The sequence below is a fragment of the Poecile atricapillus genome, chromosome 16, assembly GCF_030490865.1.
Source record: "Poecile atricapillus isolate bPoeAtr1 chromosome 16, bPoeAtr1.hap1, whole genome shotgun sequence".
NCBI classification, from domain to species: Eukaryota; Metazoa; Chordata; class Aves; order Passeriformes; family Paridae; genus Poecile; species Poecile atricapillus.
In genome coordinates, this window is record NC_081264.1 from 10780490 (window position 1) to 10807325 (window position 26836).

A 26836-nucleotide genomic window follows, 5' to 3' on the forward strand; every position below is an offset into this window, starting at 1 on the left:
TGCTGAGAGCTTCAGGTGTTTGACCAAGTCCTGCCTCACCTGGAATGAATCCGGTCCCAGAATCACCTCAGTGCTCAGTCAGAGTCAGTCTCCAGCATTCCTCCTCCTCCCATGCCACTGACACTTCCCAGCATCTGTCACCTAACAAGAGCTATGAGCTCTTGGGAGAGCTCCCCAAACCCTGCTTGGCACAGTGCTTCTAAGGAAAAACATTTTGTTACCTCAGGGAAGCCCTTCAGTCAATAAAGTGACAACTGGAAGTGCTGGTTTTAAAAAAGAAAGAATAAAATCCACATTTTAACAGGCTACAGGTACAAAGCAGTCAACACACAAACTCCAACCAGTCACAACAGTAAAGGACAGTTTTTCTTTTTTCTTTTTTTTTTCTTTGAGGGGCAGGGGCATGGAAAAATACAGCACACTAATGAAACAAAATGCAAAAATACAAAAAAATAGAAAATAGAAAAAATGTATTTACAAGTGATACATTACTATGATCAGAAAGCACAAAGACATTTGCTGCTATAATACATGCACTGGTCAAGAAGGAACTACTAAAAACCTGCAAGGGAGCTGTTTGTAAAAAAAAAAATAATCAAAAAAGGAGAAAAAAAAAAAAGAAAAAAGACACCCCCACCTCCTCCCCCCTCAGACACACAGGGCTGGGTTTGAACTTTTTTCTTCCCTAGTTTGCTACATTGATCAAATCAAATATCCCCTAAAATTCATGGTACAACCAGTACAAATACTACACTTGGTTTTAAACTGCAGGTTCAGTTGTAGGAGGGGGGAAAAAACAGCAGCTCATTGTAGATCCATATACATAAAGCCAGAGTAATTGCGCTACATGCTAAAAATTACAGCAAGCCCCTGTCTGCTACACAGCATGATCTTAGCAGGTTTTCCTTTTTATTTATTCATATATATATCTATATGTGTGTATATATATATGTATAAAAATCGTGCCCTTTTTCACTGCAATATGACATCTGGGTGGAAATGTAACTTGTTACAACAAATTTTTATATGTATACTGCAAGAAGTCACTCAATGTCTGTGGATTTAATAAGTAACCTCACACCACAGGAAATATTTAATAAATCAAAAAAACCCAGTATTGTGACAGAAGACCTTCTGTCTCAGTTCTTTTCAAAACCGAAGTCCCGCAGGAAACTGGTCCCAATGTCCACGAGGGGTTCTCTGAAGAAGCCTCAGTTTGCTTAACCGTTTTTGTGTTTAGTGTTCACAAGTTTTTGAACGACTTCAAGCCGTTTTTAGTTTCAAGTCTGTCTCTTCCTCTCTCACAAAGGCAATAGTCTGGTACTAATCCATCTGAGTGAGGAAAAGAGGAAAGTGGCTGCAGTTGCACAAAGGGTCCCCAGTTCCACATCTGCAGGGAGATACGGAGTCACGCGGAGCTCTGGGATTTTAGCTTTTGTTTCTTTCCCTCCTTTAATACAAAGTCCTTTCATACATGTCCCATCACTGGTACCTTCCCAAGTACCAGCCAGTCCAGCTTTAGGAGACAACAAAGCCACAAGTTAAAGTGAAAAGGACCAAGGCAGAAGTTCAGGTCACTTCCTGTCCGTTCCATCATACTTCCAGGAAACGGGAGCTGCTGGACTTGGAGTGGAAAGGCTCAGACCACATGCGACGTAGATCGCCCTAGGGAGGGAAACAGCACAAGGACCGTGCCCTCAGAAACTCTCAACTCTGCTTAGAATTCACATTTTAAAATGCACACAGAATTGCAAACAAGTCTTAAAGCAAATCCATTCTTCACCTGTTTTGCATATTACAATACAGACAGCAAAAATAAATTCTTTTCCTGTCAGGCCAGAATGTCTTACTTCTAGAGCAGATTTACTCAAAATAGGTTTCTGATGGGAAGGAAATAATTATTCAGGTTGAAAATCCTGCCCTTACTTATGTTCTGCTCTGCAGAGTGTTAGATGTGTGCTTCCAACAACAGCCCTGGAACAGGAAAGGTAAATTTTACAATTTCTGTTCAGAACAGGTGACTGGAAGAGGCAAGCAAGGTTCTGTCTCTCCAATCACTGTTCAAACTTTGTGCACATGGTATTTCATGACCAACTAGACAAGGACAAATTCACTTGTTCAATTAAAACAGAATTTAATTTTTCAGAATTTATTTAGTTTAGAATTACTGGTACTTTATGTGCATTAATGATCTTCTATTTCATGAACTCATCTCTCAGTTGCTCAGTCCTCTGAAATGAAGACTGGGCCAGGACTGCCAGGGGCACCCATCACCCCCAGAGCTGCTGCCCAGTGCAAGGACAATGACCCTGCTGCCAGCTGGCCCACAGCTCCCTGCTGCCCACGTCCTCCCCTCTTACCTTTAAATAGGCCATGGTGAGGAGTGGCAATAAAGTGAACGGTACCAAATAGAGCAGGGCAGGCTGGGCTGCCCGGTGAATACGAGAAGCTACTGTTGCAGTTAATAAACCTGTAAAAGAAAAAAGTCACTATAAATATCTTCAGGTTGCACTGGTTGATGTTCTCAGCATTTCATCCACTGAGGCTTCCTTCACCCCCATTTTGAGAGACAGGTGAGGAAAGGCACTTCTCTGTGTTTTGCTTTCTTGAATGCAGTTGAAACAAACAAAAAAAAAAAAAAAGTGAAAAATTATTCTATTTTAGTATTAGGTTGTGTTGAGTCACTTGGTCCAGTTTTGAATCTCAGACTAAGCCAAGAATAATTCAGACAAAATACAACAAAAGGTGATGGGGGGGAAATGAGTGCATTGCACTGAAATGCTGCTCTTGGGACTGCTGGTCTGTGGTCCCTGGCCTGAGCAGTTGGGGCTCAGAGTAAGGGCTCTACACGTCAGGAATGACTTTCCTGGACAGGAAAGGGAATGTAGGGGGCAAAAATCAAGGTGTGGGGGAAGGAAGGCTATTGGTAGGAAATGATCTTTCCTTTTCAGCCTCAGAAGAGCCATGGCAGGTCAGGACATGCACACGCATGCCCTGACTGGAGAGAAAAGCCTATTTTACATTAGGCAGGAAAGAGCTGGCTACAGCAAATTATAAACAGCATTCCAGTTGTAACTACTGATGATTTTCTGTATGTACTACTATGTCAGGATCAGAATACAAAAATGCAGGCATTGCCTAGGTGAATTACTAGAATTTGCTATGTACTATGCACAGCATAATTCATCTGGAAACTTCCGTGTTTTTCCCATCACTCAGGTATGAGCTACAACACTTTCTATGCCAGTGAAGCAAAGTGCAAGTGCTAACAAAAACACTGATATTCTCTTTTATCCTTTAAATAAAATACACCAACTACAAAAAGAAAAATACTATAGTCTTTTTGAAGCCCTTCTTGAAGACTTTCAAAAGAAGGGCTTTTCTCCGTAGACCATGCCAATAAAAACAGACAGGAGGATTAAAAAGAACATAACCAAGCATCCTCTCAAATCCTCTTTACACTTGCTTTCATCATCTTTTAAACCTACTACAATAATCCCACATCTGCTCACTTAGGCAGCTCTTAATATTGAACTAATTACTCACCTACAAAATAGCCAATAAGTGTGCAGTGAAAGTAAGAAACCTTCTGCATACGCCCAGAGATGTTCCCTGGTCCCGGGGCACCGCAGGAATCACTGTTGGCTTGTTTTTTGTAGTTATCATAACGCAGGACGAAGCAGAGCAGAAGCCCTGGCATCACAATATCTCCAATCCCCAGCATGGAGAAGTGGCTGCCTGTGGAACTAAAGAGCAACTGGAATTGGGTTCATGGCCAAAACAAAAGGTGACAAACTCTAAACTCATCCGCTGTGGATTGGAGCTTCATTTGGCACAGCCACTCTTTCTATTGGCAGACTTGCACATGAACCCAATGCTGGCTAATGAAGCTTTCCTCAGTGATTTCTTCACCACCTCAGTTTTATAGAAACCCATCTGGGCAAGGATGACATTGCTCCAAACCAGTTTCCTCCTCTCAGTAGTGTTTAAGCTGCTTTTGTCCTTAAATCACTCACTGAAACAGATCCATTAACCCAGTACTTCAGTCCCCTCCCTCCTCAGCGCTGGTGGGAGGGACCAGCTGGCCCTTTGATCTGTTGATTACCCCTGAAGTGCACCTTCATCCCGGTGCATGCAGATCTAAAACAAGGCAGTACACCCATTCTGGACATTCAGACAAAACAGAAAACTACAGTCTTGCCAGATTCTCAGAAAAGAGCCAGTTGTGAAAAAGATTACGAACTAAAATCATCCATTATCTTAAATCCAAGGTATTTTTCATGAAAATGAAAGCAAATTAAGTTATCACAAAGTTGACAAAGTGAACAATTTTGGTTTTATCATTGCAGACAATCAACTTCTAATCTCTGTAATTTCAGCATCTCAACATCTAAAGAAACAAGAACAGAGTAATACCCCAACAAAACTTACTGCCTGACTGCTGCTGCACTGAGCTTACTGCCCCACCAGGCCCTGGGTGTGTCTGCTTACAGATCTGAGCCATCAGAGAACACCTGGAGCAGGGACAATGTGGAACAATCTCCCTTCAGACTGCACTTGCCTGGTAAACCACCCTTGCTTAGATCAAGTTTCCAGACCCTTCCCAATCATCTGCAATTACGCAGTAATCCGGTATTCTGATGGCACAATAAACCTCAGATCTTTTGTTTTTAAGTGTGAGGTCACACTAGCAATCATCAGGCTGCAGAACTCTCACAAAGTGAGAAGTGTATCCTGCTCTGAACAGAGCATCTTTTACCCCAGTCAGGTCTTTTCTCTATGCATGAGCAAAGTGTCCAGTCCTCACTGCTCATTATATTCCTCTTCAGCATGAAGAGGGAATGACTAAACAGGGATTTTCCAACAGAATTAGTACTACTAAGTGTATGGAGGGAAAATGTTTCTCATGGACTACAGTAAAAGAAGCTTTTACCTTGGGAATACAAGTTTTCCAGGCAGTGACAGACGGGGAACATCTCTGCCTACATTTGGTCCCAGGTGAAGTTTCCGGGATAACACATCCAGGGGGTTATCAGCTGGTTGTGTGGCCACTTTCACCATAACATTGCTGTTGAAGATGTAGGCAGAAAAAAAGACCTACAGAGCAAGGTAATCAGAAGTTACAAACTGCAATTAAACAGCAACTCAAGCTGAATGTATTTTTGTTTTGCTGTTCAAGAAAACAAAGGACATTTTCCTCATACGTACATTGTGTAAATAATGATAAAAGGCAAAATGTATTTCAAAAATTCAGATATAGCTTTTTACTCTATTAATCCTCAAGAATAACTGAAATACTCTTTCTGTTATCAAGATATTGATTAATATCTTGAGATCCTTTGGCAAAGGATCTGTGTGGACAACAAGTGGACAGTGTGGGATGACAAGAGCAGATAACAGCACCCTGAAAATAGACGAAAGCTGCAGAACAAAGAGGTGAGCGTGGTGCTCACTCATAAATGGAATGAGGCAGCCCTTGTCTCCAACAGGCTTTTATGCTACAGCCCATCCCATTGGAATCTCTGGCTGCCAGTGGGTGCTGCCCTGGATCAGTGCTCCGTGTTATGCAAAGGTAAAACAAACCCCTCTTGCTGCTACAGAACACACTCTGTCAGGTTTCTTGTAGAAGTGCACTAAGATTTTATGTCAACCTGTTTGTAAGTGCATTTGCATTCCTGTTCTGCAGATTTCACTGCTAAGCAGAAGCCAGCACAAGTGCCTTGTGCCACTGTGGACACAGCCCTGTGTGGGGGGAAAACGCTTGTTCCCATCTTCAGCCAGCTTTCACAATCTGAGGTCCAAATTATTATTTATTTTAATAATATGCAAAAGTCAAAATATTCTGATCTTACTTCTGCTGTATTTCAAGTATCAGCAAGGAAATAATTGTGTATCCTGTTGTAGAATTCAGCATCTCAGAATGGAGTGGTGGAGCCAATCTTCGGGCTTTGCCAGATTTCCTCAACTTCATACCAGTAGAATTAATGTAACACTGGCCCAAGGCCGATTACAAATCCAAAGCATAAAACAGTTTTAGCAGAACCAAACCAAACACTTACCCAAAAGACATCATAAATTAGTAACCCAGAGAGCAGCAAGCAGGAAACCTTCAGGCTCGGCAGCCGAACAAAGGCTATCATTGCAACACACAGGCCCATAGCCAGAGCTACAAAATGCAAGACATCATTAGTTCATTAAAAATAGCAAAACAAACAGAAAAACACCAATCCCAAGCCAGTACCTCTCCCCCAGGACCCCAAAGAAGCCTCTGTTTGCACCTGTGCAGCTTTGCATGCACTAGATGACTGTCTATCACTTCCAGACAGTGACATTCTTCTCACCAGGGTTAAGCAAAGTCCAAACACATTCAGTAGCCAACTGCAACCACGTTCCCATGGAAGCAGAGATCCCTCTGCAGGCACAGCCGCCTGTTCCACTCAACTTCCACCACCCACCACAAAGAAATGTTTCCATGCCCTCTGTCCTAAAGACTCCATCTCCCCTGCACAACCCTGACTACCCACTTTAAAACAAAAGCAGCAAAACAACTTTGAATTCTCTGTGCCCCAAACACAAACCTCTACTTTTCCTCTATTGGTTTTTCTAAGAAATGCATAAAATAAATAATATCCTTGACTCTTAATTCAGAAAGGGCACAGTTATGTGATTTGTTAGAACTTGGTCTGACAAAAACCCACTCAAACCAAACTTCTTCTTGGGCAAGACTGTACAAGAGTGCCTGAATACCATGAAACATCATCATTTAGATATTCAGGGATTTCCCAATAACCAAAATGTGTGTGAAAGGTTAGGGAAAAAATACGGGTACGGTTTTTCCTAATCTCTTCCAAGGGTGAGTTTTCAGCCAGATCAACGAGCTGAACAACATGACACAGCTCAGATTTTCTTTCTGTACTAAAGGGAATTTTGTCAGGGTGAAAAGGCAAGATTTTAAACAAAACCCTTCACATTTGTGTCATTGCCTGCTTCTTTGAGCCCAGCCTCATCTACCAAGGATACTCAACTGACAACTGAATGTATTTCTACTGGTTACAATTAAATCTTCAAAGAAATACTTAAAATAAAACAATTTTTTAAAAAACTTAAAAAGCAAATCAGCTTTCATCTATGATATCAGTCTATTTGCAAGGAATAATGGAGCCCTGTTGGGATCAGATTACAGTCAATCATGCAGACATTTGTCAACAAAATGTCTTTGTCTAACACGACACAGAATTTGTAAGAAGTTGCAATCCCATTTTTGCCAAGTGGAACTGCAGGGAAGCCAATCCTTTATGCACATGCCCAGCAGTGTGACAGCTGGACTTAGCCAAAATGGACAAATTAACCTCTGGATTCTCAGGCTGCAATTATGGGGCTGTGAAGTCACCTTCCACTTACATTTCACATGAAAGCTGGGGAGACCTTCCATCCACTCACTAGGGAAACACATCCATACACGTTCAAGGGATAAACATGCCCTGGGCCTCCTGCCAGCGTGGCTGCCTGCAGTGCCCAGGGGCTGCATCCCAGCAATTCTGCCAAGCCCACCTTATCTCCTGGGAACTGGCAACCTTAGCACAACCCCAAGAGTCACAGCAGCCAGGTTTAACAAAGCAGCGGGATCACTGACATTAAAAAGTATCCTAAATCATGCTGCACATCTCTAACTAGCTACAAAATGTGAGCAAATTATTGAGGTTTAAAGAATTTGACACAGCAAAGCACAAGAAAAAAGAACTGCATTCAGTAATTTAGTATAGCCCTGAGTTACAGACTTCCTCAGCAGAAGAGCAAATACAAGGGAACAGACTGTTTTAAATCAAAGAGGTTTCTCTAAAGCCAGTGTTAATAAAATAATAGCTCAAGCAAGCCTATATTTAGGAGAGGATTTCCAGGTCATAATTAATGAGAAATGGAAATTCTGTAACCGGTATGAGTTTTATCTATTGTTCACACACCCCATTTCTCTCTCACTGAAATGAACACAGGCACAAGGCATCAAACTGAGCAAATACTGGGTAGAAAAGAAGATGGAAAAAATCCTTCAGCTGACAGTGAAATACACATGCTAATAATTACACAGTTTTGCAAATGCTTTAAGAAACACTAATGAATTTTAAAAATGAGCAGGAATGCCTGAGAGCAAGTACAAGTAATATGGGCCAAAGTGCAGCCAATGGACTTCTCTAAATGGAAGCCAGCTTCCCTGTCCAAGCTCATGCACAGTGTTGATAAACTATACAAGGCAGATCTTCACTGAAATAGACTTCAAATCATTAAAAACATAGGCAAAGATGAAAGACAGAGGTAGAGCAGCCACACAACCAGCAGCTCTGAAGTGCTGGGCAATGGGTTAAGGCTAAGTAAGCCCTGGAGGAGTTAACTGTCAATTAACAGAACAAATTAACTCCAGTGTCCCTGCAAACACACTCCTTATGGAACACAGATATTCTGAGGATTAAGAATATTCTTGCATATGTGATCAGATTCTCTGGCAGCTTTCCAGCTCTTCTGCATCCAGAGCAGGTGAAAGCTCTAAGATGCTGCTGGTGCGGGGTCTGGTTTACATAGCAGTGTGTAAGCTGGGGAGGCTTTAACTTCCCCCCACAAACCACCAGGTGAGGCTCTGATCTGATCAAAGTGTATTTTAAAAGAAGGGAATAAGAACACTCCCAGCTATCCATGGTATCCATGCAATTCACTCTCTAGCTACAGATATTCCATACATCCAACAGCATTCCTGTTGTACATCTCCAGCTCTGTCCACTATTTAGGAAAGCTTTTATTTTAACCAGGCTTTACCAGGGAGCAGTGACCATCCTTGGTGGTTCTCATCCAACAATCTGCTCTGAGAAATAAGCATTTCAACACCTTTAAAGGTGCATCTTCACATGCCAGAACAACCCCTGAAGCCAACACGGGCTCACTCTGCCCTGTTACACGTCCCTGCCTTCAGAAGCACTTCAGCCAAGGGCTGTGCAGGCAGGGGCAGGGTAGGATCTGGGCACTGAAGGCTGTTCCAGCAGGAACCGCTACACCTCGATGTCGTAAGGATTACCAAGAGGTATTGCCCGCGTTCTCCTCTGCTCTCGAGCAGCAAAGCCCTTCCACACTGACAGAATCAACTGCACAGCCCCGAGCGAGCACCCAGGACTCTGCATGTGCTGCTGCTCAGAAGGAACCCCCGCCTCGTTCCTCCAGCTCCTCCCCCGGCCCCGCCCGCGCCATCAGCAATGTCTGGTTCATTCTCTGCCGGCCACACAGGGGCTCCTGCCGGGCCGGGCGGGGCCGAGCCAGCGGTGCCCAGCGGTGCCCAGCAGTGCCCAGCGGTGCCCAGCGGTGCCCAGCGGTGCCCAGCGGTGCCCAGCGGGGCCCAGCGGGGCCCGGGCTCCCGCCTGCCCCCCGAGCAGCAGCCGCGCTCCCCCCGGCCAGGCGGCTCGGGAGTCTCCAGGACTAATCACAGAGAAGGTGGAGATGATGGGATCCCACCAGCAGCAGCACAGGACGAGGACTAAAGCTCCAGTGTTTCCCTGACAAAGGCCAATAACAGCTATTCCCTGTTTAGTGTCACTGGAAAACACTGATTTAATTGGATTTAAATAGATGGCAGGAGGATCAGGTATATAGTTCAAGCTCCTTAATAAACTACATAAAATAATTCAAAGCGAGACAGCACCAACACAATTCAGTAAATCATAAAAAAACCTCCAAGAGAAATAAAAGCCAAACACCCTTCTGCACCAGCAGCTCAGAGCTTTGTAGATGAATTACTGCAAAGTCCACCATGTCAGACTGAAGCACTTGCAAAAATAACTATTTTTAACTAAATGCTTCTGCTGATACCTCAGTGTAGACAACTCTTCAGATTCTGCCAAAATCCACACTTGACACTCCTTTTAGCTTTGCAGCTACTGCAGATCAAGTGTCACCCTTGATTTCATGGTTGGCTACTCTGCTTATCACAAAACAGACTTTGTCTGCATTTTTTCATTTTTACCATCTGGTATTTTAAAAGGTATTTCCCTTCCTTACAACAGGTGTGACTTTGAAGAGTTCAAACCACGAATGAAGCACAGTGCCCATCTACAAAGGAAAGAATGATGGATGGTGCCATGAGAGGTTTCAGTGCTGAGGACCTGCTGCTGCTGCTGCTGCTACCTCATTTAGGAGGAGCTGGAAGCTAATGGGATGAATGTTTTCTATTGTAACAAACAATTTCAAGGGCAGGTAATGTTGTTGCAGCAATTTTTCCTTAAGCAATCACGACCTCAGGGTGCCATTACACCATGTCCTAAGCCAATTTAGCTGCCTGCCACTGCTGAGAAGCAGAGGTCCTGCTCCTGGCTACCCCTTCATGCCTTTGCTATTATATCAACTCCATCCCCTCAGATCCCATCATGCTGCCACTTACCTTCTGCCAAATTTAGCACATACCTGACTACACAATAATCCAATTCATCTCACTGAAGCAGCAGAAAAATAGGCTGGCAAAACCCAAGTATGCTGCCATTCTAGTGAGCTGCATCAGTTTACCATGTGATTGAGTGCCAGAGCTAGCACAAGGAAGGCAGGAAGGCAGGACAAAGGCTCCTTTGAATTCAGGTCAATCACCATGAAAAAAAACCAGTAAATCACACCTCAAGCCACCTGGCTGACTGTCAGTTTTGCCCATCTCACCACACAAGGTAAGCATCACAGAGATCAAAGAGAACCAGCTACTGTGAGCTGCCTCACAACAAATTATTTGACCATCGGAACCAATAGACAACAAGATGCCCAGCAAAAATTAACCAGATTTTTAGGATCAAGCTATGAATCATAAACAACCACTGTCTCCATACATCTTTAACTCAATCTGGCCATTCACCCTACACCACACAGGTGCAGAATATCTTTCATGAGTGTTCTGGCACTTCCCTGGAAGCTTTTACAAACCAGAAAAACAGGTGTTCCAAGCACTCCCCTGGCATGTTCCTGGCAGTGGCTCTTCAGGGAGTCTGTCACACAGCTCAGCAGCCAAGCCATTAATATTAGCAAATTTCACCCATCATCACCAGGCAAATGACGTGTCAGAACAGGCACAAACCAGTAGTAAAACCCCTTAATTCACATACTCACCATCCATTAGGAGCCAGTGGCCAGTTAGGACCCAGATAAGGACAAGCATCACAGACAGAGAAAACGAGAGCAACTCAGCAGCAGTGAAACGCCCACAGCAGCCAAAGGAAATCCTAGAACAACACACAAACATCAGCTGGAAGATTTTGTGTTTCCATTTAAAGAACAGAAAATGGACACTGTTGGAACAAGGCTCAACTGCTGATGAAAGATGCCAAGAACAACTGAAGGGAAGTTCCTTTGCCACAAATAGGACCAAAACAGCAACAAGTAAAAGCTTCCCTTGCATTCAAATACTGTGTCTAAAGCATGAACTGCAGAGATGGAAAAAACCCTGTAAATCTTGGCACCTCTTTTGAAATCACCACCATTCCTAGCACCACCTAAGACAGTGCTTTTAGCAACATGAACTCCAATCACAAGGTTAAAAAATAAAATTAATTTCAAAACATGACATTAACAACTGTAATTTCCACTGGTTTAACTACAGTCTCCAAAAGAGCCAGCATTAAAATCCAGAGTCAATGTTAACAAACATTAAAATCCAATGCCAAATCCCAAACTCTAAAATCTCAGCCAAAACAAACCAAACTTATTAAAAATCACTGTTGGGAAATCCAGTCCCCTGTAATGGTATTGCATTTCCCATGCTGGCAAGTGTGAGTGACTTGCAGAAACTGTGCTTCCTGCTTTCAAAGTGGAAACATGATGTTGGCATAAAAAATATGCACAAACATCAGCCCTGAGGTTAATGCTTTAATTCTCATTAAAAGAAAGAAACACAACACACAAGAAGAGGAGCAAAGGATTGCTCAAGTCCTTACTTGTTTTGAGGTGAGCAAGGCCGTGTTAAGTACTGGCACATCGGGAGCAGAAGGAAAGCAAAAGCTATTGTTGCAAGGACTATGAAAAGAAGAAAAGGTAATATTAGGACATTCAGACTTAATTTCTACAGTACACAAACAGGCTTCTCCAATTTGAAAAAGCTCTTGCAACAATGTCCTATTATCATATGCTCAGTATTATTCCAGCATGAGCAGCTCAGAGCTCTGAGGGTTTTCTGCACAACAGTGAGCCTTCAGACTGAAATAAAATGAAAGCTCTCAAAGGAATGCAACGCCCCATCCCCAAACCTTAAAAAAAAAGTCTTAAATCTATTCATGATCGTGTCAGCAAGAAAAACAGTTCTCATATATTCTGAGTAAAAAGAAAAATCTACTACAAACTGGTTGTGAGATTTTCTTATCATTTTTCAACATATGACACAGACTAACTAAGCATAATAAAGGTTTTTTTTCCACTTTTTAACTCTGACAGTAATTTTTCCCCCATCTCACTCAAAACTCTGTTCATTAGTAAAACAGTACAACTTCAAATAACTTAAAGCCAGTAGCTGGCAACCTCATTTTTTTAAAATACAAAGTGCCTTAGATTTTTGAAAACAGATGATAAAAATACATAAATATCCAAAGAGACTATTTCCATAAACATTTTCTTTTTCAAGCAGCATACTTATCCCACCCACACATTTGTAAAAATGTTTAGTAACTGCTGGTATTTATAATATTTTTTCCTTCCAGTTTTTTAAAGGACTATTTAAAAGGCTGGAGGGCATGGAGACACAGACATGTCAGCAGCACACATCCAAAACTGTGCAGCAAGAACAGACTGCAATGAAAATGGAAGTCACTCGGAACTTTTTGCATGCTGCAGTTCTGATCTTTGTGCTGTCCTCTACTTATTCCTTTAAAAACTTTTGTTGCTGATTTTTAAAAGGGATTCTTCTTCTCAAATGAAGATGATGGGAAAGAATTAAACATTCTTTTACAGCTTAAGCCATTCTCTACACAGTCTAAGCCATCTGGAGAAAAATTTGTTTGGTGAAACCACATCTTTCCTCCTGGTGGGAGGAAGATTTGAAACAAAACAAAACAAAACAAAGACAACTCAAATGATCTAAAAAGAAAATTTAAGAAGTGTCTGCATATGAACAGCACCACAGAAACCCACAGTTCTATCAATATTTCAGAGGGGGGAAGAAAACCAGAAGCGGTAGGGAAAGAACAAAGTGTGGCAACTTTGCACAAACCGAACCAAGAACCTCTTTGGAGGTGCTTGGCAAAGAACACTGCCCAGAAACCCCGAGTCCTGCCTGCCCTCCCTGCTCCCTGCCCTGCCTCCTCTTTGCCCCAGAGTCTCTCCTCCCCTTTCCTCCCGTCCAGCTCTGCCCCACGGGGAGCCCTGCAGCCCCGGTGTCCCCATGCTGGGCTCGCTCAGAGTCAAACTGCAATGACTCCAATGCAGAGAGCCCGCGAGGAGCCGCTCCCAGCGTTGCTCCTGACTGTTCAGGTTTCCAGTCCCAAGCCTCAATCCCGATGATTCAGTCGGGAACCCCCTGGCTTAACTCCTGTCTGCAGGCAATGCCAGCTCTGGGGCTCTGCCCTCCGCCGAGCAGTGGGTCCTGGCCTTGGCTGCTTGCTGCACCTATGCTTGCTCCTGACTCTTCCCTGAAAGGCAAATCTCTGTGGGAGGAAGATTTGAGAGGGGTTTAAGAAACCAGACATCAGCTGTAATTTATCAGTCCCCCACATCAGCCCCTACTAGCTACAGAGGATGTAAAATAGCATGACCTGAGCTTGGTCTGTGCCCCTCAAGGGACAGAGGGACCAAGTTCCACAGCCCCAGGCTCACAACTCCAGCAGGGTCCCATCATCTCTGAGGAAGCTTTGCATTTCAGAGGTCCTGGGCTTGATGACAGCCTCTGATGCAAGCCCAAGGAAAAGCACAACCATACCATAAAACCAGGTTCAAGACTAAAGATACCCAAGAGCACTGACCCCCAGTCCCCTGAGACCTGCAACAAGCCCCAAGGGACACAGGATCCTCTAGTTACACACAGAAGTGTTACAAATAAAGTTACAAATCCCAAAGTCATTTAAAAAAATAAATGGACCAATAATCCAAACAAATTAAAATTCCTCTTTTGTCATAAATCTTTCCTTGCAATATCTTATATATTTGTGTGCATATATTTATTTCCCTGTTATCTAGCATACAGTAGAATCTATCTGAAGTATTTTTTTAATAGGAAATAACATATGTGTCATAGGTCAAAGTTACAAAAGCAGAAGTCAATAGGCCTCTACAGGATGTAGCATTAGACAGGAGTCTCAAGACTGGAGATTTAGATTTCACCCATCTACATCAGCCCTGTTTAAGAGGCTGTCACAGCTCAGGAGTTAAACCATAAGGGCAAGGCCTGCAATGAAGTAGGAGAGGATGAGAGGTTTTTAGGAGTTTAAAAATCTTCACAGACTCAGTATGTGGACTGAGTACAATTTTTAGAAGCTGCTGTGTATCTGGAGCAGTAGGAAGAATCTTGCTACTCTCAACAGCAGCTGGTCTCTTGAAGAATTGCAAAAAGATCAATAGGCCAAAAATTTCCAAAAAGAGATGCACTGGCATTTATTTAAAAGACAAAACATAAACGCTAAACAGGACTGGAGGATCTGCAATTTATTTGCAGGTAAGTTTCAATTTTGTTCTGAATTCAAGCAGTGCAAAATACTAATATTCAAATGCTAGTGAGACCAGAAATAGAAAAACTGCATGAAAGCAAAACCAAAATTAAAGTAGGAAAGAAGTCTCTGGACAGGGTCCCAAAAGTTATTTCCCATGAAGTACTTGAATTATGAAATACCATGTACATTTTGAGCACTTGAATTATGAAATACCATGTACATTCTGAGCACTAATTTATAAACAAGTGCACTTCATGCAAAACAACACATCTGGGCATGTTTAGACCTCTGGCAATTTATAGTTCAGTATGTTTAGCACATCTCTAAGTGGAAAATACTTCTCAAATAATACTTGTCACTTTATTTATAGCTACACAGACATGAAAATACAACTGTGAAACCCAATGACTCTTTTTCTTAATGTACCGTGACATGCACTACAATTCTTACCAACAATATTTAGTTATATCAGTACTTTCTGTTCTATTCCAAGTCTTACAAAGAGAAGAAAACTTAGTCACCTGCTGTGCATATTGTAAAGACAACCTGAACTGAGTCGAAGAAGAAGAACATAACTAGGAGAGACACGGACGCTCCGATGGGCAGGAACAGGGCCTGGGTGGAATCGATGGTTTGAATACCTGCAGGAGAGAGGGGACACTGAGCTCGTGTTTGGTGCCACACAGGGCCAGCAGGCCTGGCCAGCACAGGGCAGGGCTCTGGCAGCACATCCCCTCTCAGAGTGCTGGCCCAGGCACAGCTGCCCGTGCAGGAACGCTCCAGCTGAGTGTGCACTGCAACAGCCACGCTCTGCAGAACCCAGGAGCTGAAAGTTCAATTTGATCTCGTGCCATAGACAGAACGAATGACAAGGTACAAAAATGAGCATTATTTAGGGATTAGAATCACTTTACACTGAGACACATAAATGTGAACAGAGCATATGTGAGGTTTACTTAATCTCTGAACACAAGAGCCTGAGCAGTGTTAGGCTGACCCAGCTCATGCAAGGAGTGCCACAGCTTCAAATTCCACTTGGGTGAAGGCCACCAAGCTCTTAAATTTCATCACAGGCTGCAATAATGAGATAATATCAAGCCAAACAATAAAGGACAGTTTTCAAAAAATACCCAAGACATTTACCTGTTTATGAAACCACCAAGTCAGTGAAGTGCACTGTAATTGCCTTTTTGCTAAAAACCAACATGAATTCAGGCTCACATTTAATTGCTGGCAGTAATTTTAAACAGGGCAGAGATACTGAGTTATTTTATTCTTTAGTACTTCCCTCATCTCACCCGTGTAGTGTGACTACCAGGGATGTTAACCATGGGACAGGACAACTTTTACTGTATTTCTGACTTTTCAGAATTACCAGCAAAATTGAGAAGCCCACCTAACCCCACAAATTCCAAGACTTAATCACTCTCTGTAGCTATATCTACATTTGATCTCTGGGGGGGAAAAAAAAGCCATATGCTGCAACCCAGTTAAAAATACAAGACACACTTCTACGGATAGGAAACTAAAGTAACAATAGGAAACATCTGAAGTAATCACTTGGTAAGTGACCAACAGAAAATAATACAAGACTAAGACCTAAAAAAGATGTAAAACCAGCTTGACATCAACTGTGTTACCCCAAAGCAATTAAATACTGCTCGATGAAGGGGGTTTTACCTATCCCAGGATTTGAAGGATAAGGTTGTGAGACATATCCAGGCAAGTAAATATACACACAGATTGTGTTTCCGTGTGAAAATGTGTCTTACTTTTTCTCTCAAGAGTGGCAAGTCATATCAATAATAGGTTACCTGTACAACTCAGTTACCAATGTATCTGATTATGTTTAAAAATATCAAACACACATGAAATACACTCAACTACGACTTAGTATTTGTTATAAATATTCAACCATTTTCATAAAAGAAAAGCTTAACAAAAAGCATGGAAGTCATGACTCTTGCACATGGTCATGCAATTTATTAGTTCATGTCATGATCTATTACTCTTAAACTTAAGTAGCACAATAAATTTTAAAAATAAAAAGCAGAACTCAGTCACTTGGGATTTCTGCATTGCTGAGGTCTGGTCCATTAAGGTAAAGTGCAATGTAGATAGTCCGGTGAAGACAGCGTGAAGACACAAAAATTCTAATCTGTGACTTAGATCTGATCCCTCCTGCTCTGAGAAAGCACATTTATTCACATGCCCTTCAACTTCCCAGGGGAAAAACCAAACAAAACAAAAATCCAGAAATGACACACTACACACCACCTTGGCATCTGGGAATTAGTGCCTGCAGCATTAAATGTCAGAGTTCTTCATTTCATTTCTGATCATTTTGACAGCTAATCCCCTTAATGTGCTTATTCCCCAGCCCCAGACTGTCTTCCCTTCCTTCCCAGATGCCAAAAGCCTCAAATGCTCATTGCTGTATCACCAAGCACAGCAACCTCTCTGCTCTGTGCTGCCAACAGAAGCAGTGCTCTGACAACTATTTAAATTGCAAGAGTCTACATTAGAAAAGACAAAACCAGCAAGAGACACATACAACTTATGTTACTTCATTTATCATTTTAAAGCTACACTTCTTGCTTTAAACAAAACAAGCTTAGCATTCAGGGTTTCATGCACAGGGCTTCTCACTCCTGCCTTCTATACTCTGGGAAACTATTTCATTCTAGAGCCTTTTCTCAAAATAAGGGATTATCAATCGCCTTAAGTTAAACTCAAGTATGAATCTGCAATCCCCTGTGCACACCGTGTTCCACTCTAACTGATCGGTTCCATATTTTTACCTGCAAAGCTGTGCATGTCAGATGGCCAAGCTGCCTGGAACCTATTTATAGATTGCAGAAGGGACAGTCACCATGCAGGAGCTGACATGTTAATCCCACTCTGAATAGACAGTGTGCAGACACATATTTGTTGTTGCCCAGAGCCATGTGAACTCTCTGCTTCAGTTTCTCTACTGATAAGGTGAGTCCTCCTTAGGGACTTGTGAGTGCACCCCCAATCTCTCCCTGCTTACAGACTGGCCAACACACCACAGCAATGAGCTCCAGGCAAAAAGGAATTAAAATCCCTTCTCCTAACTGTGGGGTGGCTTTATTAAAAGTAAAGCTGTTTCCATTTCCAGTCAAACCTGACAAATTGTGCCATGTGCAATTTTTATGCCTCATGGAAATGTTATGTTGATGTTTAAAATTCAGCTTCCATGGGTGTGACCCGGGACAGCAGTGTCAGGGCACAGCGAGTGGGGAGTGCCCAGACACAGCCTGGGATCAGGTGAATCTGCAATGCAGCAGCTCACACACACAGGTGAAACAGGAGGTGCAGCACTGAGGTGGAGCAAAAAGGGTAAGGAGTAAAGCTGACCCTTACTGTTATTGGTGCTGTTGCCATTAAAAGACCCAGCGGCACTGCTGTTGTCTTTCTCTTTGTCTTGATTCTCAAAGTCCATGTTCAGAGACCTGCAGGGAACAAAGCAAATGTGACAGATGAGTTCCAAACTCCTGTTTAGGCTCATCAGCTGCAGTCTCATTGGCACTGCCACAGCAGACTCCCCCTGAAAAGCCCTGTAATGCTGGTTATTAGAAACACCACCAGACACAGTGGGAAATTAAAATAACTCAAGTGCTTAGTTCCAAATGAGGCCCCACATCCCAGATTCTGACAGTGACATCGGTCATCACAATGTCTACACTGGGGAGTGTTAAATGTCTGTGCTGCTGTTTGCTGTTACCTGATTTCTGGGAAGTGTAGAACATAATGGAAGCACAATGAATATTTCAATTCTCTTGTGAATTTGAACTCTTTCCAAGTTCTCATTTTTGTTCCCTTTCATTCAAATTTGACTATCAGGTTTCGTTTTTAAGACAATAATATTTCCTTCCTCAAAATGTTATGTATGACCCTAACTAGCTTTTAAGTGTCTGCTTAATGTAAGTTCTTAGTTCACTGAAAAAATTTCAGCAAAACCTAGAAAATAACCAGATATACATTTTACATGCACAGAACAGATGACTAGAGGAAACTGAATAAATAGTACAAATTGATACACTTCTATTAGTCCATAGGAGCTGACAACACTCCCCTGAGTACCCAGGTCAGCTGTTATTAATTCATCTTTTCATGTTGATATAAACACTTTTTAAAAGTTCCAATTTAGCACAGGATTCGACTCCTTTTGCCACAGTCCTTCACATTGATACAACTTCCAAATTACATTCTAACACATTTGACATAACTTTCTGAAAAAGGGGAATTTCACTTAAGGTCTGTTTTGACCAGCAATAATTTCTATTGTTAAATTTGATGTGCTTTTTACCAAAAATACCAGCAATCAAGTTTACCATGACAGTTTTTCATTCTGATGCATGTAAGGTATTCACAATTTAGCTGCATATTGATTTATTCAAACAAGCTACAGAGAACCACCAGAAGCACTGTGCATCTCCCACTGTACAGCTCCTGTCTTAAGCCTACAGCAGCATCCAAGTATTTCAATAAATACTTCCAGGTCAACAGGCATTAAACTTCTTTTCAAGTTTAGCTTAGCTGAGTTACATAAAGCAAACAAATGCTATTCATTTATCAGACCAGTAATAAATACACCACGGTCTTCTAAACGATTCTAGAGGTGTCAGAGATATTTTATTGCAGTGCATTGATCCTCTCCTGCAATGCACAGGTGAGCAAGTCTGTGCTGCAGTCCCAGCACCTGGAATTAGGCACATTCAGGTCTATAGGATCAAGACACACGTGGTGTATTAAAGACAGAGAGGCTGAGCAGCTTCACTCCATAAAACAAAGCCAAGAAAAAGGCTCTTCCAGCACAGAACTTTGGTTTGTTTTCTTTGCTTCTATTAAGCAAGTGCTCCCCAACAGTGTTATGAGATTAAAGCAGCTTTTTTGTCTCAGACAAAACATGAGGAAGCTTCCACCTCAGACCCACAATGCTTCTACACAGATCATGGATCATCAGCTAAAGAGTTATGGAAAATACACAGAGGCAATGGGGAACACTAAAATTCTAACAAATTAATCTGTTGTTCTTAGCTTGTTCTAAAGATCTCTTTGCTCTGCCCTTTATTTGGAGTGCCTCCATCCTTCACTCACACTCCCTTTTTCCCCATTATGCATTGTAGCTTTATAATTTTCCTCTCAAGCTATAAAAATCTGGGAGGAGGCTGACAGCTCTCCAGGACTTGGTCCAAGACTCAGGCAAACAAGATAATTCTTTTCTCAGTGCAGTGTTTTGTTCCCCTCTGAATTAGCACAGTTTAGCAAGAACCTCACACCATCATTCTCCCAGTGGCATCAGGCAACTCATAACTTAAGGGATTGCTATCAGCAGAGAAAACTGGAAATAAAACCTATTAGATCTACTGCTCATAAACAACCTCAGCCCCTCTCTTTTCATTGCCATAGTGTCAGCAATTATTATTACCTATAAATATCCCTGCCTCCAAAGTAAGCATAAATTAGGAAATTACTTTCACTTAACAACACAGCTGCTCTTCCAAGCCAACCTCTAAATAATCTCCAACTGTTTTATGATTTAGCTCTTCCCTCTGCCACAAATTATTACTAACATACTAAAAAAAATTGAGAAGCGATCACTGAAACACCTTCCGAGAAAGTTAAAAATCCTACTGTAAAACAAGATAAACTCAGAACTACTGGGCTACAGAGATATGGCAAGCTGGGAAACATTTTCTGTTTTGTTCAAATTTCTCCTGGGATCCCAAAGGGAATGTTGAGTCAGCATCTCCCCTGGGGCACTGAACTGCTCCATTGTTTCTTCTGTGGGTCCTCAGAGCTGGTTGCATTTCCAGCGCAGGGTTTCAAAGCAAGGAGTCACCCTCCCACAGGGAGCCCCTCCGAGGGTTACACTGAGGCCAAAGGAATGAGTAAAATGAGTAAGCTGCTGGCAGGGCACTGCCTGCAAACCTCAGATTCAACTGTGGATCACTGCAGAAATGCCTCTGGGAAACCCTGCAGGAGATATTCCTATCAAACAACAGAGACAACAGGAACACAAGGATCTGTCTATAGACAGATGCAATTTATTGAGATGTTGCCTCTTGCTCTACCAGTGAGGACAGCCACCCATCAGAGAGCTCTGGGAGCATGGGAATGCCAGGCTGGAAAGGCAACCCTCAGCACACCATGTTCACAGGACACTCTGGGCTCACCACATGAGCTACTTTCTACTCACACCCACACTGTGGATACCCAAAGCCTGGAGACAAAAGGCCCCAGGGTCATCCCACACTTGGTTTGGCTCAAAAGCAGGTATTTGAACAGGTAGATTCTAGGTTAAATCTGGCTTTACATAAGCTGAGAGCCCATGTCTGGGGATGTGATAGGATAGAAACAGATTTAGCTGTTACCTGCAAAGTAACCCAAACATTTAAGTCACAGAGAAGCATTTGGACAAGAATAGGTGGCTGTCTTGCCCTTGGAGACAGCCTGTTTCAAGCTGAGCTCATGTCTTTAAAAATCCACAACTAACACATCTACTTGCATGCTCCTGTTTACAGCTCCTAATGGTTTAAAGGATTAGACTTGCCCCTTTGGCAGCCAATAATAAAAGCATGTCAAGTTCCAAGACTGAGAGCAGTCAGAATGTACATGAGAAACGTTCAGAAGGGCTGGAAGCTAAAACTCCTGACCCGGCACAAATGCAGGCAGGAAATGCTCGTTCATGCACAGTCACAGAAGGGGAACTCAACTCTATCACTGCACTTTGTTCTGGTTCTGGGCTTTATTCACCATTTATTAGACATTCTTCTGAGTATGCTGGGGGGTTGGGATTTTTTCATTTGTTTTGGACAAATGCTACTTTTATTAATAAGGACAGTGGACCAAGACTTTCCTTTGTTCCCTGATGCTGCCTGCCTTAGATTAGATCCACCACACACGTAGATTTTATCCTAATAACTCACCCACCCAATTCTTTCTGATCCTATTACTGCACTTCTGCTTCAGCCACTTGCCATTAATACTACAATAACTCTACCTGCTTCTTTTCAGTTGAAAATCAGAAACCAAAGCCATCTTCTGCAACACAAAGGTTAAATAAGGAGTGCTATTTTTTTCTTGTCTTACAACAGCTCTGCAGGAGACGAGCACTCAAATCCAGATGAACACGCCACTGCTGACAGATGGGAATGAGCACCCTAAGCTGTAACTTTTACCTTTCCAGCACATCAGTCTTCTAAGAAAATTCATCTGCTTTGCCAGAAGTTTTCATTTTACTACTTTAAGAATTTCCAGATGAATATAATTTTGTAACTTACTACCACACTTCAATTTCTTAAATAGCTTAATTGTATTTCACACCCCTTTCTTAACACCACTGCACAATTTTCCATAAAAAACTGCTTTTGACCTCGTTCACTGATCAAAGAGAATCAGTCTGTCCGAGTCCCCAACACAACTGTGGGCTTCAGCTCAGAAATCTGCTGAAGAAACCACATATAGGAAATTAATTAGGAAAGTAATTTTAAAACTCCGGGACCCCTCTTTGGTCTCCCATGGTGGGTTACAGACCCAGGATACAGGCAAAGGCAAAATACTACAACAGGACATTTCCTCCATGGATTTGTATCCATCACCCTCCCACTACTCCATCCAGTGAGTCAGATTGCTCTGGAGTTCACAGTCCTCACTAGGTGAGTAGTTTTAAATGTGAACTATAGGATAAAATGCTAAGAGCATGCGTAGGTACCAATAGGAATAGCATGGCAAACAGCAGGGAAAATTTTGAAGGACAAGGAGCTCCAACAAAGACAAGCAATTTAAGTTCACACAGTCCTGCTGTTTTATATTGCAGTAGGTTTTCATAATTGAATTTTAATAAATGCTATGGCTTCTTGCAGCCAGATGCATAGGTCCTTTTTAAACAACTGCATAAATTCAAATAGTTAAAAATTTAATTAGTCCCTGAACTGCATGCTAATCTGACTCAAAACTTCAAGGAAAAACTAAACAAATACAACCTTTGATTACTTTTTTATTCTGATCACCTCTAGATTTTGTTTTCCTAAAGTCTTCTATTTTAATTTCACCAGCAGTGCTGTTACCTAATGCTCGCTAACAACAACAGACAGCTCTTGTAAAAAATTGGCTCTTTCATTATATGACTTTATTAACTTACAGTAGTGATATAAAACCTCTTAACCTAAAACAGCTGCAGCTTACATCATATGGATGAGCACAGCCATCATCTATTTCAGGAATACTCATAGCAGTTCTGAGACTTTGCAGTGAGTATAAGGCCTTTTTATCAGAGCTGTGAAATGAAGCAATGTTCTTCAAGAAGCAGAAAGAAAAATGTGCTGTATTTGAGTATAAAAAAATAATACTTCCATATTGTGATTATATTGTTTTAATATGTCAGTATGAGCCTCATTCCTTAGGTGCCACTACAGTAAAACAAACTGTATAATACAGCATGCAAGTCAAAAAGGATAACTGTGTTTACTCTAAACTACACTCAAGTCTCCTAAAATGAGGAAAATTTTATTTTTGAAGACTTAAACTCATCCTGCAGCAGTTCTCAGATGCTTTGCTGGAATCCAACACTGACAGTGTTTCCCACTTCTCTCGGAAGCTGTTACTGCCACTCGAGCAAACAGCAGTGGGACCCGGGGATCGCCGTTCTACAGGACAGGTGTGAAATCACAGGAGAGCATTCTCAATCTACCACCACTGGCTAATGTATAGAAAATTCTGCTGTTGAGAACATTACCTTCTATCTGTCTCAACAATCCTTTTCTACTCTCTAAAATAGGATTTTACTGAGCTGTCCTCAAGGACCGACTTTTAAGTAATATGTACTTGTAACATGACAAACAACGTCATCTTTCAGAAATGCCAGCTCACTATTATTTCTTCCTTTTCCATTTCCTTCTCAGAAGCAAATAATTTTTTTACATTGGCTGTGTCTGACAAAGGTACAATGAAACAAAAAGCCATAAACTGTATTCAGTCACTTGCAATATTTTTACTTGAAAAATAAAAACTTTACAGAACCTTAAAAAAAAAAAATCTTACCTGAAACTGCCGTAGACTATGAGGAGAATAGAAATCAGGAAGGTAGACACTTGACTGGAATCCACAAGGGAATATGCCCTGGAATTATGAAAAAGAAGGCAGGTTTGTTATTGTGAAATGTCCATTTCTCCAGTGCTGTTTGCTAATTCTTTTTCATATTTTAACAGAAAGAGAACTGGATGACAAATCACGGCAGCTGCCTCTGAAGTTCTTGTCTCATCTAGAACACAAAACCTGTAGCTTGTGAATTAACTTATTATATTCAAGGCTGCAGCATGAAAAACCTGTACAACCACCAAAGGACAATTCAAAAGCCTTGTGGTAATTTATTCTGAACTCACCAGATTCAGGGCTTTTTTTCCCTTAAACTCATTAAAATTACTTCAATTGCAGCTACTGCAAAACTCTGCACGTAAAATCAGTAACCTGTTTTCCACAGCACTTCTTACATCTTCAAAGTGGAGATATGGCAGTCAAGGCTCATTTAGCTGGGGAGGAAACCCCCAAAAACCAAAACCCAAACCTCACAACAAGCAGCAACATGCATTTATTAAACCCCACACAATCACTTCCTTATTCCATCTTGCAGATCAGGCAATGCAGGATTACTGATGGATATTTCGGCAGGAAGCTTAAACCCAGCTTTATCTGATTGATTTCCTAAGGTAACACTCTGTGTCTAAAGCATGGAAATATGAACATTAACACAGCACAGGCCACCGTGCTGGAGGGGACACAGCAGGCAAGGAGAGGCTCTGGGAGTCACTCCACAACTCCCAACAGGTTTTCCATAACTTGTGCTAAAGTAATGGAAAAGAACAAGAATAATACTCAATGTTAATTGCATTAGTCTTATCCTACAAAAGACCTAACTGAATATTTCTGAAACCAACCAAAATGCCTAATTTCAGCAAGGCTATGGATATGGAACAAAGATAATTGAATTACATGATTGTTCCAAATTAAGTATCACTAAGCAAATAAAAACTGAAGATACAAGAGAGTTTAAGAAACACTCATCCCATTCCCAATTCAAAAGCAATTTAGAGATAATTACCAAACCACCAGACACACAATTTAAAATACTTTCTTTTAATATATAAACACAAATGTGAATCTTCTACTACAGAAATTCAGCTTTAAACATCACTGACAGACTGCCTCTTTTAGATGAAATTATATACTTGTTGCAATAAGCTTTTAAGAAATTAGAAACTACTCTGGGTAATTACCATGAATAACTTCCACATATCTCCACACTAAAAGTGAAAAACACTCATCTTAGTTGCTCATAATGTTGGCCAACACATAAAGACAATCTTAAGCTTTTAAGTATCAAATTTTCTTTGTATGTATGACCTTTAGTTACCAGGCTGTGGAACAGAGGCCTAAAAAGCATCCATGAAGATCAATATAGTGAATTGCAAACTCATACAATATAATAACTCAGCACTTACAACCAGTGCCCATATAAATGTTCAGGTTATACACAATATAGTTCACTGCACATTATTTTCATGCCATGGTTAAAGCTAAACTCACACCAAAGGAAGCAGCCTGAGGACAATCACACTGCATTTATGTCTTGTTTCTAACTCTGATTTCAGAGGGAAGCATTCCCTCATCCAGCCTTGTGCAAAGGGAAAGCTTTGTATTGTTTGGATTTGAGAATAAACAGTGGAACACGTCTATTAAAAGAATACTCAGAAACTCCACAGCTATGAGAAAAACAAAATGAACGGTATTTTAGAATGGATTAAACATGGCCAGGGTTATGCACTGAGTTTTATTAACTTATGTTCATAAAATTTTATCTTCACAAGTCAGCAAATACTTTTGAGATGAACAATGTTTTCTGTATAATTCTTCATTCAGTGACAACGCTGGAGGCTATGATAATTAAAATGCCATTTCATCATAATTTTAAACATTAATCAAAACAACACTGAAAATGTTAAAAAGATTCATAAAACAGATAAAATAGAGATGATACATGGATCAGCCCTGTGCATAATTCATAAGTTTTGTATTAAAACTGAGAGTTTGGTTTGATGAACCTGGTTGATGGAAAACTCTGGTTTGATGAAAGAACCTGAAGAAATGCAAACCCATGTTAAACAATGATCTAACACATCCCAGCCTGGCTGACAGGCTGCAGTGGTGCTCAGGACAGCAACCTGCTGATTCTGTGCAAGGCAGAAATGAGAATCACAGCCCTTCCATCCTGAACAAGGAAAGTGCAACAGAATAATTAGAAACTCGTTACAGACCAGTGATATTTCCTGACCACTCCCCATAGAGATCTTGTAACAACCCAGAAGATCAGTGTTGCTACCAAGATAATGGTCTGGGGCATTTAATATTCACTAATATTCCAGCAAACAGGGCCAGGGAGATACAGTCACACTTTCCTTCTTCCTGAGGCAGCTGGAAAAAGAACAAGGCAAAACACACTGAGTGTGACAGGCTGAACCAAGAGAGCAGCTCGGGCATGTCCAGATTCCATCCAAAGTTTCCACCACAAGTAACCCACAAGCAAACTTGAAGAATAATTTTACAATGCCAAAGTGAATCTCATTGTAATAAAACCTCACATATTTTAAACATTAAATTTCCCTACATTATTTAAGATATTGCACAAGACCTGAAACCAGAACTGCTTCCTAAAACCCTAACCACTGACTGGATGCACAGTTGTTTAAGAGACTAAATATCCTTGATCCCAAATAAATACTTCCTAACACATTAATCTAGGTTAGAGGTAATAAGCAAATGACTGTCACATGAAAGAATCAAAAAGTAAGATTACTGCCAAGTTTTTAATATTATTCAAAATGACAGTCTTGCAAACCAATTTGTAATTTTAACTGAGATTTAAATAACCTTCTACAAGTCCAACAGATTCCACATGTACATAATGGGGTTCTCCTATAGGCATATTTCAAGTATGCAAGTTCATATATACTCTCACAGCCAAACAGCATCAGTACCAGGTTCTTCTCAAATGGCATCAGCCAAAACCAGAATCCACACCAATGACAGTTTTCAGAAACTGCAGTCACATTTAACCAGCCTTCCACTGAACATATAAAAATGAAACCAGCTTCCTTCTAACATGGTATTTC

At 41.4% G+C, this 26836-nt stretch overlaps 1 protein-coding gene across 3 annotated transcripts in view; it reads right to left on the bottom strand.

The window, feature by feature from the left end:
* Positions 1-453: 453 nt before the first annotated feature.
* SPPL3 (signal peptide peptidase like 3) overlaps positions 454-26836 on the bottom strand; it is a 56299-nt gene continuing 29916 nt past the window's right edge. For 2 of the 3 annotated variants that reach the window (XM_058851984.1, XM_058851986.1), the window contains exons 2-11: positions 23712-23789; positions 18024-18118; positions 15164-15283; positions 11946-12024; positions 11122-11234; positions 6060-6166; positions 4934-5097; positions 3547-3746; positions 2361-2470; positions 454-1665 (exon numbers count right to left, since the gene is read on the bottom strand). In XM_058851984.1, coding sequence (XP_058707967.1) covers positions 1594-1665; positions 2361-2470; positions 3547-3746; positions 4934-5097; positions 6060-6166; positions 11122-11234; positions 11946-12024; positions 15164-15283; positions 18024-18118; positions 23712-23789 — 1138 coding nt within the window. In that variant the 3' untranslated portion in view covers positions 454-1593. The remainder of the gene's footprint in view (positions 1666-2360; positions 2471-3546; positions 3747-4933; positions 5098-6059; positions 6167-11121; positions 11235-11945; positions 12025-15163; positions 15284-18023; positions 18119-23711; positions 23790-26836) is intronic. The other variant, XM_058851985.1, reaches the window with a different exon arrangement.